General features: G+C 37.2%; 1 protein-coding gene across 2 annotated transcripts; it reads right to left on the minus strand.

Moving 5' to 3' along the window:
• Positions 1-1898: 1898 nt before the first annotated feature.
• On the minus strand, positions 1899-13655 carry MED7_1 (Mediator of RNA polymerase II transcription subunit 7). 2 transcript variants are annotated; one of them, XM_051213149.1, is made up of 6 exons: positions 13587-13655; positions 13291-13553; positions 13193-13250; positions 7572-8040; positions 3819-4034; positions 1899-2406 (listed from the first exon to the last, which is right to left on the minus strand). In XM_051213149.1, the coding sequence occupies exons 4-6, from the start codon at positions 7794-7796 to the stop codon at positions 2005-2007; spliced, it is 843 nt and encodes a 280-aa protein (XP_051069096.1). In that variant the 5' UTR covers positions 7797-8040; positions 13193-13250; positions 13291-13553; positions 13587-13655; the 3' UTR covers positions 1899-2004. The 2 variants fall into 2 exon arrangements, with proteins under 2 accessions (XP_051069096.1, XP_051069097.1); XM_051213150.1 differs by lacking the exons at positions 7572-8040; positions 13193-13250; positions 13291-13553.
• Positions 13656-15480: the final 1825 nt, after the last annotated feature.

Raw genomic sequence — 15480 nt, forward strand, 5'->3', positions numbered from 1 at the left:
GATGAAAGACTCAGTAAACGCCCAACCTCGAGATCAACAGGACGGACTCCGTAAGCACTGGTCGTGCACAGATCAAATTGCGACATTACAGATCATCGCTGAACAATCTATTGAACAGAACTCGTCAATATGCATCAACCTCCCTGACTATGAGAAGGCGTTTGACAGAGTGGATAGGAAAACCTTCTTTGACACTATGGTGTACCTGAGAAGACCGTCAGCACCATCTGGAATTCATACGACGGACTACAACACTTTGAGGAACTCTTGAATGAAACAGCTCCATTCAATTCAACGCCCATTCAAGCAGCACACACAGACCATCCTATAGATGTAACTCCACCAACGATCGAAAGAATCTGGATGGTCAACGGACAGACACATTCCAAGTGAAGACCGCAGTCACACAAGGCTGCTTACTCCTGTCTTTTCTCGTTCTTCCAGTGTTCTCTTGGATTATAAAGCCCTCCACATATGAAGAGAAGCACGGAATAAAATGGACAGTACGGATGCGGCTAGACGATTTGGACTTCGCAGATAATTTAGCTCACTTACCCCATACACCAACGAATTCAGGTGAAGACAGTCAGTGTAGCAGCAATCTTGGCAGCAGTAGGCCTCAAAATAAACGAGGGAAAAAGAATGATCCTGAAATGCAACACAGAGTGCACCAAACCAATCACACTTGATGGAGAAACTCTGGAGGAGGTGGAAAGTCTCACGTATCTGGGCAACATCATCGATAAACAAGGATGATGATGTGAAGGTAAGGATTGGTAAAGCAAGGGCAGCATTCCTACAATTGGAAAATGTCTGAGACTCAAAACAACTTTTAACCAACATCAAAGTCAGAATCTCCAATGCGAACATCAAGACAGTTCTACTGTATACAGCTGAAACTTGGACAACTGCTACACCCATCATCAGAAAAGTACAAATATTTATAAACAATTATCTACGCAAGATACTCGATATCCGTTGGAAGGATAGCATCATCAACAGCCGACTGTGGGAGAGAACAAACCAACTTTTAGCTGAAGAGGAAATTAGGAAAATAGTCAGGAGATGGATAGGACATACATCGAGGGAATCATCAGACTGCATAACGAGGCAAGCACTAACATGGAATCCTGAAGGGATAATGAAAAGAGGGAGGCCAAAGAACACACTGCTCCGAGAATTGGAAGCAGGTATGGAAAGGATGAATAGTAACCGTAAAGGATTGCCCAGAACAGCGTTGGATGGAGAATGCTGGTGGGCGGCCAATGCTCTAACGATGGTTAACAGGATTAATTAATAGATTGGTTTTTTAGAATGGAAAACCTAATGATTTACACGTCCCAATCTTATTCTATAGATTATGATATATACCAAATTATTTTGTAGTTCAAATTTTTTCTTAGAAAATAAAAACGTCAATTTACAACTGCATAGTCCAACTGTTTTTACTGATTTAGAGAAAGATCGGAAGTGGTTTTTTTATCAGAGTAAGATCATCATAGTTTTAGTCAATATATGCCTATAACCTCAATCAATCAGTTAAAGACTAGTCAATTAAAGGGACATACGTCATCGTGAACAAGATGATCTCGTTGCAATGATCAGTTGAAAACTATAGAACCATCAAACTGAAGATGTTCCTACATTTAAAAGAATTCTAATCAAAAATAATACAAATTGCTTTGCAACGTTAATATGAAACTGCATTGTTATCAAGAGAACTTACAATATTTTAGCTAAATACCTCCTAATGCATTAAACATAAACCATATAACATAGAAAAGTACTGATAGTCATCGGCTACGACAGCCCTGTAATAAACTTAGAAATAACTAGGTATTGTAATCTGAATACTACAGCGAAAAAGACCCAAAAATATATATGATGATAACAGATCATTATATGATTGAAATATAATTTTCAGAAAATGAAAGGCATACTTCCAATACACGCGAAAATAATTTATTTATACTGATTCTGAGAATACAATGAAATAAATGCACACTAGCTAACATCCATTTCAGGATCATCTTTAGTTTGAAATAGAAAATCCCAAAGAGCCATATCAATGTGATCAGGTATTCGATAATCATCAGGATTGTTCACATTGACAGAACAGTATTCCAATGATTGATTTGGAAGGGATATAGATCCTTGCTTAGGTTGCAAATACCGACCAACAGGATTAGATACTAGTGTCTCATCAAGTACCGTATGTAATAAGGGAGCCAACTCGGGGCCTAGATCATTCAGACCATTCCGTAGATTGTCCATGAGATTAAAACTATTAGAAGTTGAAACTGGTGTACCAGGGACAACAAGATCATTAGCTGCTATCCTGAGTTGTTCGTCTGCTCGTGTTAAATACTGTTCAGCCTTTTCGACAGTTTCTGCTCCTATGTTAACCTGAAAGTAGATGAAATCCCTGTATAAGTATTATGAAACATTGTATCTGTGTATATTCATTTCGAGTTGCTAGTCGAGATAAGTCTAAGTTGGATTTCGATGATTGACTAGTAAAAAATGATTGGGTTTATGCTAAATAATATTCGGATCAGAACGATTTGATCAATCTTTCACAAATTAAAATCGTTTCATGTGCTAATTTTCTCTTTTATTCGTGTGATAGGTATTGTGACAACTTTAGCCGATGTGTATTTGTGCCATAACATACTTTGATGACAACTAACTGGAAAGTATTTTATAAGACGAATAACTGCCTGAGGATGACTAAATTTAATTAGTCATTAAACTTCAAGTGAAGAAACTAAATATAACTCAGATATATTGTAAAGGTATGTATGCTAAGCCAAGTCATATTATTATGTAACGGCTAGTGATATTACCCGACCATACGAACTGCGATATGTGTCTCGTGTTCTTAAACTATGACCGACTAGTTGAGAAACAAGTATTTAAAGTAGAAGGATGCAACCTTAGTGCGTTATGAAGGATGATCAAGAATTTTGCTGTATATTGGTTGCTAAAATGATGAGTAGGAAACTAAATGGCATGATGTAATGTGGTCGAAATACAGCTGTCCACAACGATTTATTGAAAAATGGTCCCGAATGAGCTAATATCAAAAGATAACACACCGAGTAAGTAAAGTAGTTTCTCGACAATAAAATAATACGATTGTATGTAAAATAAGCGACTGTTGGATATTTTATAGATTACGCACGTAGAAATGATACTAGGGCCTGACTACTAGGTTTAATTGTTGCCCATTAGATCAAAATGAATCCTAAGTAATTAGAATGAAGTTAACATAAGTGATCTAATAATTAACTATTTACTAAATAAACTTTAGATCTGAGTGACTTAGATAACTAACTGTTACACAAGTATAATGCTGACAGTCCAGTGACGACAATTATACGACAAACAATTTGAAACCAAACTTTTTCACGAGTACAGCGGTACCATAAATATAGTACAAACTTCCCTCACAATAAAGATCCAGTAACCTGTCGTTGAGTTTTGAGTTCATACAATACTGAAATAATTCAAACTCATGCGTCGGAAATAATAAACCATTTAGTTATTACATTTTACTCTGACCTAATAACATAAAATTTGAAAGACTATCTTTCAAGCCGGAGTTAATTTACTTAAGGACTTGTCTTTATAGTATGATTTCTTAATTACTATACTTATTAACTAGACTATATTTAGCGCAAGTAAATTATTATGAATTATGGAAGTAGTTTTGTTTATTCAGAGTGTAGTGTTGCAACATGCATGGATGTGAAATGTTTTTCATAAACTCTTTATGCAACTATGAAATAAAATAAATGATTGAAATAATTAATAACCTGATATTTAAGAATTTCTCGAAGTAAATCTCTGGCTTGGTGTTGTCGGTACTCATTAACAAGATGATGCATATTGATGAATAGAATGGCCAAATGATCAAGCTTTTCTGCTCGTTTACATGAACTAGGATCACGAGTGATGATGTCCAACAAATCCAAATAGTTAGCCAATACTGAAAAATTAATTTTTCTTAACTCCCGCTTACGATTATACGTCTGATAGTAAATGAAAACAAAGAAATATGAAAGTGTTTTTATTGAAACAATTGGAACGCTAAAATATGATCCTGAGAGTGAAGTATCAATAATAAGTACTCAACTAAGGAAATATATCGAACCCTATAAATAGTTAAAGAGGTTATGACAGATAAAAATAAATTGACTTATAAACCAAGTAGATGGGTATAAGACACAATCTAAGTATGAAGGGTAATGATACAAACCGGAGTAGGTGGAGCGGCGTTTAAATCTGAAACTTAGAGGTTGGAAGTCGAACGCCTTTATCGCTAAGCCACAAGAACACTAGATTGTTTTTGGTTTCTTCTCACTTCACTTTTATATAAACACTCAGCCTGGTTAAATAATACCCTTATATATTGAAAATTTACCTTCGAATACAGAATAAATTACATATTAGGTTTAAATTTCGATCCCTTCCCCCCGTCAATTAAAATGCACAATAATGAAAAACAAAAAAGCTTATTTTGTTGTATTGTTTTTTTAATATGATATAATCGTGAGACACATTAATTGTCATTCTTGACAGTATATAGGAAGAGTCTAATTTCAAAAAACCTTTCATTAAGTCAATTTAAAACAGTGAATAGTTTGACTCTAGAGTTATACAGAACTAAACAACGAAATTGAAAAGTGATTTACTTCAGAGATACGAAATGCTTGGATTAAAATGCCTAGTACTTCTGACAGTCCTAGGAATGAAGGTATTGTCACACAGTACATAGACCACCTTAATCTATTTCCGGAGTTCTGCTGATTGGTGCGATTATTAACATCTTTTAGTATTTCGTGTCACAACAAAAAAGCTTGTTATTTTCTGTACTATCTGTACTGGTAAGGGGTAATACTATTTGTAGTATGAGGATTTTAGACTTCAGAAGCAACAAGTACACTAGTATGTATAATTCAAGTTAAAAAGGATTTTTAATCTTACATAAAATCTACATTTGATGGTTTGAAATTCAACATAAGAATATGTCATTAAATATTTATTCAGAAAAAAGTTCTGCACAACAAAAGAAGTTAAACTACATGAAAGTATAATAGGTAATTACATTTTAAGTTATTTTTAAAGAATTATTAATTATAGTTTATTTTTTATTTGTTTGAACACATAGATATTGGTACAAAGGGGCAACAAACACATATACGCTATACAAATCTCATTTGATATGTGTGAGGGCTGTAATACTGCCCGGGTGTCCAGACCGAAGCAGGTGGTTTTCTTAGGGGGCCACACCCGGAGCCTTCGACCTGAAGGTCTGATCCACAAGGCAGTGGAGCAACGTAAGGAGATGCAGTCCCATGGTAGCAGGTGACCAACGATTGGTTCATACGCCATTTGTTCCCTCAGGATACTGGAGCCCATGTGCACCATTGGTTTGGAATCAGGGTTTTCCAACTCCCCTAGGTGAACTCTCCGTGTCCACCAACCCAGTTAAAGCGCCGGACATTCTCTTTTTGTCCTCTCAATTTCGTAAACACCCCCACTACGAGAAGGCAGTGAGTAGGACTTCCCTGATAGAGGCTACATACGTGTGACCATGTGAGAGCGTTCCTATGGACTACTGGAAACTCACAAGCTTGATATTCCTTTAAGACCCATGATGGATTTCACAAATGCTCCCATATGTGCTTTATCTTGTTATTTAAGCAATATACTGAAGCCACCTTAATACAACCTAATTAATGTCATAAAGGAGTAATATGAATTCAAATCAAAGACCTCGGAATTATCCATCAACAAGAACTAAACAATCCCAAACTATGATGCATCTTTATAAACTAGCATTCCAATTGATAAATGTCTAGGCTTCGTTAATGGTTTACTAAAGAATGATCATACTCTATCTACCAAATGCCTATTAAGCATTGGTTCAGTCATGAAATCCTTCAAACTATGCTTGAACTTAGCACTATTCACTTTTAGAGGGACTTTATATTGACAAATGAATGGAGTAACCATGGGATCTTCAGTAACTCTGATTGTTGATAGTTTAATAATGCCCCATATTGAGTCACTTATTTTTGTCAGTACCATTAGACAACGCATCTGTCTCAGATATGCAGACGACAAATTCTTCATTATTAAAAAAACTCTCCCTAGAAGTTTCTTCATACAGATGAACACGTTCTCAGAACACATCATATTCACTTTCGAAAGGAAAGATGAACATAATGAACTACCATTCTTAGACTGTTTAGTTAAAAGGAATTCTAGCCGTATACCGAAAGCCGACACATTTAAATTGGTATATTGATTTTAACTCTGCACATCGATTCAGTGCGAAAATTTCCCTAAACCAGAATCTTTTCAGAAGAGTAACCAAGATTATTACTTCAGAAAACAGGCTAAGAGAGGATATATAATAAACATCCTACGATTTATTAACTTTCCTAACAATATTATAAAAACATGTTCGAACAAAACTATCCTTCTATAAATAAAAATTTTAGTGGTAAATGTTGAATCGGTACTGTGGTTTTATCTTACCGCCAAGGTACGATATACGAATTACAACGGATCTTGGAAACTTACAAAATTAAAGCTTTCTATAAGACAAATAAAAGATAAGATCCCGTTTACATCTACATAGAAATTGTCTGCAGACTAGGTTGTGTCTATTTTGATGCGTTTTACATTGGACTCTTCCCATGAGATCTCGACGCATGCCAAGAAACACGTAAGTTACACACATAGGCCTAATAATCTTATAGAATTGGAAAATCTACAAGTTAAGCTAGATCAGCAATAGCAGTATATGCTATTTCCAATGACCACCAAATTGATATTAAAAATATCAAAATATTTCAGAAAGGTTTTCCCAACTATAAAGAAAGGGGAGTAGCCGAAGCGTTTCGAATAATGCCAAATCCCTCTGCCCTTAATAGGAAAGAAGACCTTACTATTCATCCAACAACCAGATTTGACGCTATTTATTTACCTCACAATCTGCACACATTCAGTTTCAATTCTACTACTTCGTATTAGAAATGTATACATTTTCTATACCCACCTGACACAAATTAATAGTGACATGTCATATAAATTCATCTTAAGCAAAAACAACTTAATATTGACATGTTCAGACTCATTAATATTTTGATTGTACTAAAAATATTCTGCAATGTTTCCTCTGTGTTATTTAAACTTGTGTTGATTTTATCTGTTATTTATTTGCTCAGAAGAAGTGACGTATATTAAGTCACGAAACGTCAGAAATACAATTTCTACTCATTGGGATATGACAAAAATATATCACTAACTTTTTACCCAGAGTTCAACTTCTTTAGAACTATTAAGTCCAACATTGGCATGGATACCTATTAATTTTAACTTTTGTTCTTTAACTGGTCTCCGTAATTAAGAAGCATTTTGATCTAATAATACTTAGTGACCTCCATCTAACCCTTCTAATTTAATAGAAATATATCTTCAGGACCACGATTCGTAGTATTACTACATTTTCAACTTTTTTTTAGGACTAAAATAGTTAGATCTGTTGGTGAACTAACCTGTGGATAAACTCGACGAACACCTTGTGATTCCAGAGATCGGAGGATGGGATCTTCAGAATTGTAAAAATTTCCGAACATTCTGTAAGCAGTTGAACCAGGAGGGGTAGGTGGGCGTGGAGGGGTCTCGGTACTGAAGAGTTTATTTATCAGTTGCCAAGGTGGTGCTGGGAACAAACTGACATGAGAAGTCAAATTGGCTTTTGATTTCTCGCTTCCCGACATCTTAGACAGTAACAACAAAAATCAAAGTCTTATGCCGGCTTCTCGTGCACGGCTTTGAACACAACGTTTTAATATTTGAAATTCTTTTTCGCAAGAATTGTGCTTAACATCTTTTAATGACAAAACACATTTCGCATACACTGAAGATTCAAGAATGCATTGTGACAGTAAGGCAGGGTAGCGTAGAAGTCTTGTCTTACCGTCACGAACAACAGGCATTACCAACCCCCAACAGTTGCGTTTACTGGATTAATTAAAAATATAAACAAGGTTAATTCAGATATGAAACACTTGAATAGGGATGAAATAAAGTGAAGTTTGTTATAAACAGGATTTATTATTTATTTAAACACAAACATTGGTACAAGGAAGCAACGAATATATATGCACCACACAAATCATTCGATCTGTGTGATGGTTGGAATGCTGCCCAGGTGCCCAAACCGAAGCAGGTGGTTTTCTTAGAGGGCCACTCATCGGTAACCAAATAGACGTATATGTTCAACTTGTAGTTGCATATATAGGAAATCAAGACACAGTATCCAGATTCCTAACCAGAAATAGATAGACTAGAATTGTCAAATGTGATAAGATGGCTCAGCAGAATGAGTTAACTACCTCACAAACACTAACATATAAAAGGAAACTGTAGTGTAAAGCACTGGGAACAATGTAGTCTCTTTGTATCACAAGTTGTTCATTGGAAGAAATATGCTCACAGAGAAACTGTATACATATGAGTCTCACCCAGTCTTTGTAGGCTTTGAGATAGTACATTCGTTGAGAGTTGAGTCTTTAACCTCAAACCAAGGGGAGATACGAATTAACAATTAGTATTTATAAAACTTAATGCTAAAAATGGTGATAGTTACGTGATCTTCTCAAGTCAAACATCAAAAAAATGAGGACTATGAAAGTTGTAATGAACAGTTGAACCAAGTGGTATGATGATATGTATAACTATGAATATTTATTCATTTCGAAAATGGAGAGCTCGGAAATACGTACACTTAGAGTTGTACAGAAAGTCTATATGTGTTATGCATATCGTAGTTTCTCTTTGCCTACATCAAAACTTTATTACAGATCAGCTACATTTCTCACATTAATATTCGACTGGAAGATTATGAACTTTGGATCACTAATATTATTAGAGGTAAGTAGTTGATGGTTATTGGTAGGAAACCTTGGACTTGTGTTTTGTACTAGTCGGAACTTGTTAGCAACATCCAGGAGCTCCTGTCGATAATATGAAACCACGAGACACCAAACATAATCCACTTTGATGTGGATTACCGTTGATCATATTGCAACTTGATCGATAGAACCTAGTCAACACTAACGACTTGACAAATAGGACTTTATTACTCGGTGATCAATTACTGTAAAACAACCTTCGAGATGGCCCCCAAATGCCCTAGTACGGACGAGGGTAGGGAGAGTCCGTTTTCCCTCTCGAAATGCTCTCACATGGCCGCGCGTATGTAGCCTCTATCAGGGAAGTCCTACTCACTGCCTTCTCGTAGTGGGGGTGTTTACGAAATTGAGAGGACAAAAAGAGAATGTCCGGCGCTTTAACTGGGTTGGTGGACCCGGAGAGTTCACCTAGGGGAGTTGGAAAACCCTGATTCCAAACCAATGGTGCACATGGGCTCCAGTATCCTGAGGGAACAAATGGCGTATGAACCAATCGTTGGTCACCTGCTACCATGGGACTGCATCTCCTTACGTTGCTCCACTGCCTTGTGGATCAGACCTTCAGGTCGAAGGCTCCGGGTGTGGCCCCCTAAGAAAACCACCTGCTTCGGTCTGGACACCCGGGCAGTATTACAGCCCTCACACATATCAAATGAGATTTGTATAGCGTATATGTGTTTGTTGCCCCTTTGTACCAATATCTATGTGTTCAAATAATTAAAAATAAATAACCTTCGAGATGTGAAACAAACTTGTGATGTTGGTTAGAACAATACATTTAATGAGAGTTCTTTCTATTCTTATGAAAATAATAGATCAGGGAGTATGTTACCCATCATACACTAAGTTTGAATGTCCGTACCGTGTTTTAGTAACCAACTGAGCCACATAACTTCCTAAATTTTATATTGACAGATTTGCTGGAATTTAGTTGTAGTAAGTTGATAAAACTGACTTTAAAAAATATTTATCTAATCAACTTCGAGTCAAACTTCTAGCAACAAAGGCTAGTAACATTGTTCGGCTACCCAAACTCAAGTAAATGGTCAGACCTAAGCACCGTAGTTGTAGCTTGAGTGAGCCCAGGATTGTTTACAGGTGGCAAGTAACTTCGCATAGGACGTTATCTGATGCAAACAACAGTCTAATATGGAAATGTCAGTCTTTGTATACAGAATTATTGAGATGGCCTTTAAGCTATTGTTTATAGTTTTAACTCATAGTAGTATTTATCGATTTTTGTCATTGTAAAGACTGGTACTAACAAGTGCTATTTTATTGGTAAAGGTGAATATCTCAAAAGAATGTTAATAAAAATAGGCTTTAAGTAGTTGGAACTATTTTCTGTTGGTCGTCAGTGCATAAATCAGATGCAAATTCACAGAGAAGTGGGATGATCATGCACTCAATTATCTCATTACCATTAGTTAAACTAAGTACAGTTCCAGAACTGTCCCGAAGTGTTATGTAGTACCTAATATGCGTGAAATACATTTTGAACTGTAGATATTTCGGCAGGTTAGTTAAAAATTTAAATTGATAGCACTCTAGGGCATTTTTACACGATCATTCTACAAAACATATGTGAGTTTCAGGTTACTACATGACCATAAATACTATACATAAGTATTCTCCATCAGAAATAAACATTTGGAGTCTATTTAAAAGTTTAGAATTCGTGGTTAAAACACCCAAATCTGAGAGCAGACATCAAGTCTGAGAGTTTGAATCGATTTACATTTTAGCAAAACAGTAAGAAAAATGGACATGTTACTTAACTGTTCAACCGGAACTACAAGAATTGATGATAATGCTAGCTCTCAACCTCGTGAACTGAAGAGCACAAACATTAATTATTCATTAATGCTCAGAAACACACGAAACATACATACCAGTAGGTCTTAAATGGCCTTAAATAAATAATCAAAGGAAACAGTACTCGTTAAACTGGGCCATTTACTTAAACAGGCAGACCCGTGACTGGTAATTTCTTTGGGTAGTCAGATTCTCAAAGCATGTAGTGTCCAAGCTTCAGTGGATAAGTCATATAAATCATAAACTTTGGGTCAGGAAGAAACAAGTATGCAACTCAGTACTTATCACATTGTTAGTGCAGTTAAGTCTATTGATGTCACGGACTGTATACGTGTATTGAGTTGCTGATTAATTCATATTAACTACTGCTTACGACAACGCATTAAAACTTGACTTTACCAGATAAGTTATGTATATACACGTCAGTGTATTTTGATATGGCTTTTTATCTGCTGTAAATTGATTTTGTAGGGTTAATAAATCCTCATTTGCAGTCTTAACTGCTTCCTTACATCAGGGCACATTAGTCTCTGTTTAGTTAGCCATACAGGGGCATCTAGCCAGTTTTATTCTCTAACAGGATCTATGATGTAAATTCAAGAGCACTTTTAAGGTAATTATATTTCTCTTTAGTTCATGGTTAACGAAGGAAAGTGAGTAACGTTTTAAACGCCAGAAAAAATGAGATAACCGCTTACTCATACTAGATATAAGAAGTTTCGAGTTTGATATTATGAGATTAGGAACGTGTGAACAGTTAATACCGAGGGCTCGAATATCATTCTAAAGGCAACTAGTTTGGTATTTTCAAAACTTTCTTGGTAAAATATAGCATCAGAAAATACTTAGAATGGGGGTAGCCCGTCGCTCTTAACTTAGGAAGAACCACTAGAGATTATAAGTGGCGTCCCCAGGGCCAACTGTTATTTTTTCTACAAATATCTCCAGACAATGGGATCGGAACTTCAACCAACAATTTTGAGCGTTCTTGTGCAAAAAAGCGTTTACTGATTCACTTTATGACCACTCAAAAATCCCAACCTGGAATGTTGATTCATTTACTTTACCATTATTTCTGAATACATTCAGGGACAAACCTTATTTCAACTGCAATATAATCCCCACTCAACATGGTTTACACGTGCGTATTAAGAATAAATCAAATCAGAAGCCGATGCTAGGTATGCATGAAAAATCGATTGTGAACTATAATAAAACCAAAGAGAGGTAACTGTGAAGTATTAATTGCCCAAGGTTCTTGGTCTTTTGGTTATTTTTTGAAAGACTTGCTTATTGCGAGAGAGGATTGGACAACAGCCCTATATAACGGTCCATCTGCCGATGTGATATTCATAGATTTTAGCAAAGCATTTGACAAGGTTTCCCACGTAGGTCTTATGCAGAAGCTCACGAGCTTCGGAATAATAAGTACTGTACATGAGTGGATAAGAAACTTCTTATGTGACCGCAGACAGAGAGTGAGGGTCAACGGAACGCTATCCGATTGGAAGTCGGTCAAAAATGGTGTACCCCAAGGCACCATCTTAGGCCCTCTGCTCTCCCTTCTCTACGTCAATGAGTTACCGCTGTTGCTTAGGTCGTCGACATTATTGTTTGCGGATGATGTAAAAATCTGGAGAACAATAAAAAGTGCGGCTGATCATCTGGAGCTTTAAGCTGACTTAGACGATTTAGTTAGATGGGCTCGAGAGTGGGGCTTAGAAATCAATGCTAGGAAGAGTGCCAATGCACATCGGTCACGGTAATAGTTACCGTTATACTATTGAGGGTAAACCTCTTTCATGTGCTCAAGAACATAAAGACTTAGTAGTAATAAGTCATGATTTAAAAACAACCACGCATTGCAAAGCAGCCGCTATCAAAGGTTTTCGTGCGTTATGGTCACTTCGCCGAGCGTTCAAATCTTTTGACGAGGAAATGTTCCGAATTTTATATCCCATATATGTAAGACCACATTTAGAGTACTGTATCCAAGCAGCTAGCCCATGTCTGGTAAAGGATACTAACTCCCTTGAGCGTGTCCGGCGTGTGGGAACGAAATTAGTGAAGGGTCTTTCTAGACTCGAACTGATGTACGTACGTACGAAGTTCTACGTTGTTACTGACTGACTAACTCCCTTACGATGAGCGTTTAAAACGCCTAAACCTTTTCCCCTTGTCGTATCGTAGGACACGAGGTGACCTTATACTGGCATCTCGTATCTTTAATTATGATTTGGGTGTTAATATGTCTTATCTTTTTGCTCCCTCCAGCACTAATAATCTCCGAGGTCATAGCAAGAAAGTCCATAAATCACGATCTAATAAACTTAAAGTGGGGTCCCGTTTTCCTCATCGAGTAGTCAATGATTGGAACGCCTTACCCGAACAAGTGGTATCAGCCCCATCAGTGAATATTTTCAAGGAGAAGCTGAACCTTCACTGGAAAGCAATGTGTCAGGATTAATACAAGTCCACCAACCTACTATCCTTATCACTGAAGACTGAAAAACGTTTAAGGCATTGATCAAGATATTTTCGGCGAGATTACTGAGTTGTACAGAATAATACAAGAGATTCAACCAGAATGACCGAGTCTCAAATATGAAGTTTACAGGTTTAAAATTAGGAGCAAATGACGAAACGAATTTTAAGATGTGTTAATGAAGAAAGATCGGAATGTTCAAATCTCTTCTCGATCTGTTTATACGTTAAGTATTTGTGAGCGATATTATGATTTTGGTCCTAACACTAAAACATAACGTAGCAAAAGCCTACCCAGTTCTTTACGGGTATATGCAGTATGACTAGCCTTCAGAGATCAAACCTCCCTCTACAATATTCAAATGGTTCAAATGGTTGTGGACGGAATAGGAGAAGCTTTCGCTTAACGGGCTTCCATGTCTAGTAGCAGTGGATCACCAATACCTCCAGGCAGGAACCTAGGTATATTAAGGATAATAGATGGATAAAGGAAAATGGTAAATCATAATAAGATGTTATCCCTAGTCCTTAAGAACAGGTCAAGTGGCTTCTTAAAGGACTCCTGGGGAGTTACTTGGACTAGCTCAGTCGGCAGAGAATTCCAGAATTTGAAAATTCTTAAGGGATAGAAGCTGTGTCTACACTCCATTCTGCTATGTTGTGTTTCCAGTTACTGCGTGGTACCCCTAAGGTTTGTGTTGGAGCTAAACTTAAGTAGATGTTTAAGGGAATGTCAAGTGTTAAGGATACTGCAAGCCATTAGAGGGTCATCTCTAAGACGCCTATACTCTAATGGGTAAAGGTTGAGTGATTGGAGGCGTTGTTCATAAGGCTTGAATTTGAGTCCCCGAACTGATTTCGTGGCTCGTTGTTGGATACGTTCTAGAGTGTCCTTATCATTTTGGAGTAAGAGAGGAAGTGCTATGTTTCCGTACTCTAAATGCGGACGAATAAAACTGATGAAGATAATACGGAAAGTTCTTCCGTCAAACTGACCAAAAATGCGCTTCAATGCTACTGCGGTGCATGCTACTTATATCGATGTAAGTAGTATATGACGCGAGTTAAAAATGCAATGTCTAGCAGCAGAAGATGGGTGAAGATCAAGAAAGGAAGAGCGTCAACACAATGCAATTTGTAAGAAATCTCATGAACAATGAAATGTGAGGCAATGGTTTGGTGTTTGCAACAGGAACAGTCCAGGTTGTTATGATGCATTGATATTTTGCAAATTAACGATTTGCCATATGGTTTTTCTATTTTACCAAGTAACTGTAATTTTGTGCTAAATACAATTCGGCTGTCCTCACCCGTGTTCTCCTTCACTACACTACCAGTGCAAGGTTTGCTCGAAAGACATTTTTGTCACAGTTAGCGTAAGGCCTCAAATCATAGGGTGTCAGGACTCGTAAATCTTCTTCGACTTGAGATACTTCTAGGGAGGAGTTTCTCAAGTTGTAATTGTAGTCTGCAACATGTGTCAGATGGAGTTGTTTACATTTTGAAATGTTGAAAGTAAATCCGTTTTCATCTGCCCAACTTTGAAGTCGAGTCAAATCCTCCTGAAGTGCCAGTATATCCTCTTGGTTGCGTATCGCTCCCCTAAGTTTCGCTTAATCAGCAGAAAGTAATACGTCGAACGATACCTGTTGTGGAAGATCGTTCATATAAATCAATCTGCACCATCTACGGACGAGACGACAGTCTCACGTCCAGATAAGCAGACCACGCCGCCCTTGACTTCGGATGAGATTGCAGGCTCACGAAGTACAAACGAGACTAGCGTCTCGCGTTCCAGTCGCCGAATACGCTTACCCGTACGCTTTCGGGACTAACCGCACAATCAACAAAGGATACTGTATAGGACTCAATTCATATACCACATGCATGCTTCACCTTTTCTCTTTTTCTTTGATTTTCGTTTCTATTCTGAGCCCATGTCTCCGACCATCGCCCGTTTGGTACCGTCGACTTCAGTCGACCTTGACGAAAGCTGGCCTAATCACCGACGCTCTTGTCAACGCACTCAGTCAATATTCTGACTTCGAATCTGTCTGGCATATGTTTAGTCTCGCAATCGATTGTTATTGTCGCTTCTGGTTTATTCGCTCAATGAGGTTCCGTCTTACGTCTGCAGCGTTTTCTGGTCCGCATTCCTACGAACGCAATCTTCGGATCCTGGATACAA

This window comes from Schistosoma haematobium, chromosome 3 (assembly GCF_000699445.3).
Source record: "Schistosoma haematobium chromosome 3, whole genome shotgun sequence".
NCBI classification, from domain to species: domain Eukaryota; kingdom Metazoa; phylum Platyhelminthes; class Trematoda; order Strigeidida; family Schistosomatidae; genus Schistosoma; species Schistosoma haematobium.

Bases quoted from the DNA above. Each gene is read 5' to 3' on its own strand.
- MED7_1 (XM_051213149.1), bottom strand. From the start codon at position 7,796: ATGTCGGGAAGCGAGAAATCAAAAGCCAATTTGACTTCTCATGTCAGT. The intron at 4,035-7,571 runs GTTAGTTCACCA...ATTTACTATCAG, and splicing joins TTCGTCGAGTTTATCCACAG to ACGTATAATCGTAAGCGGGA. The intron at 2,407-3,818 runs GTTATTAATTAT...ATCTACTTTCAG, and splicing joins GAGAAATTCTTAAATATCAG to GTTAACATAGGAGCAGAAAC.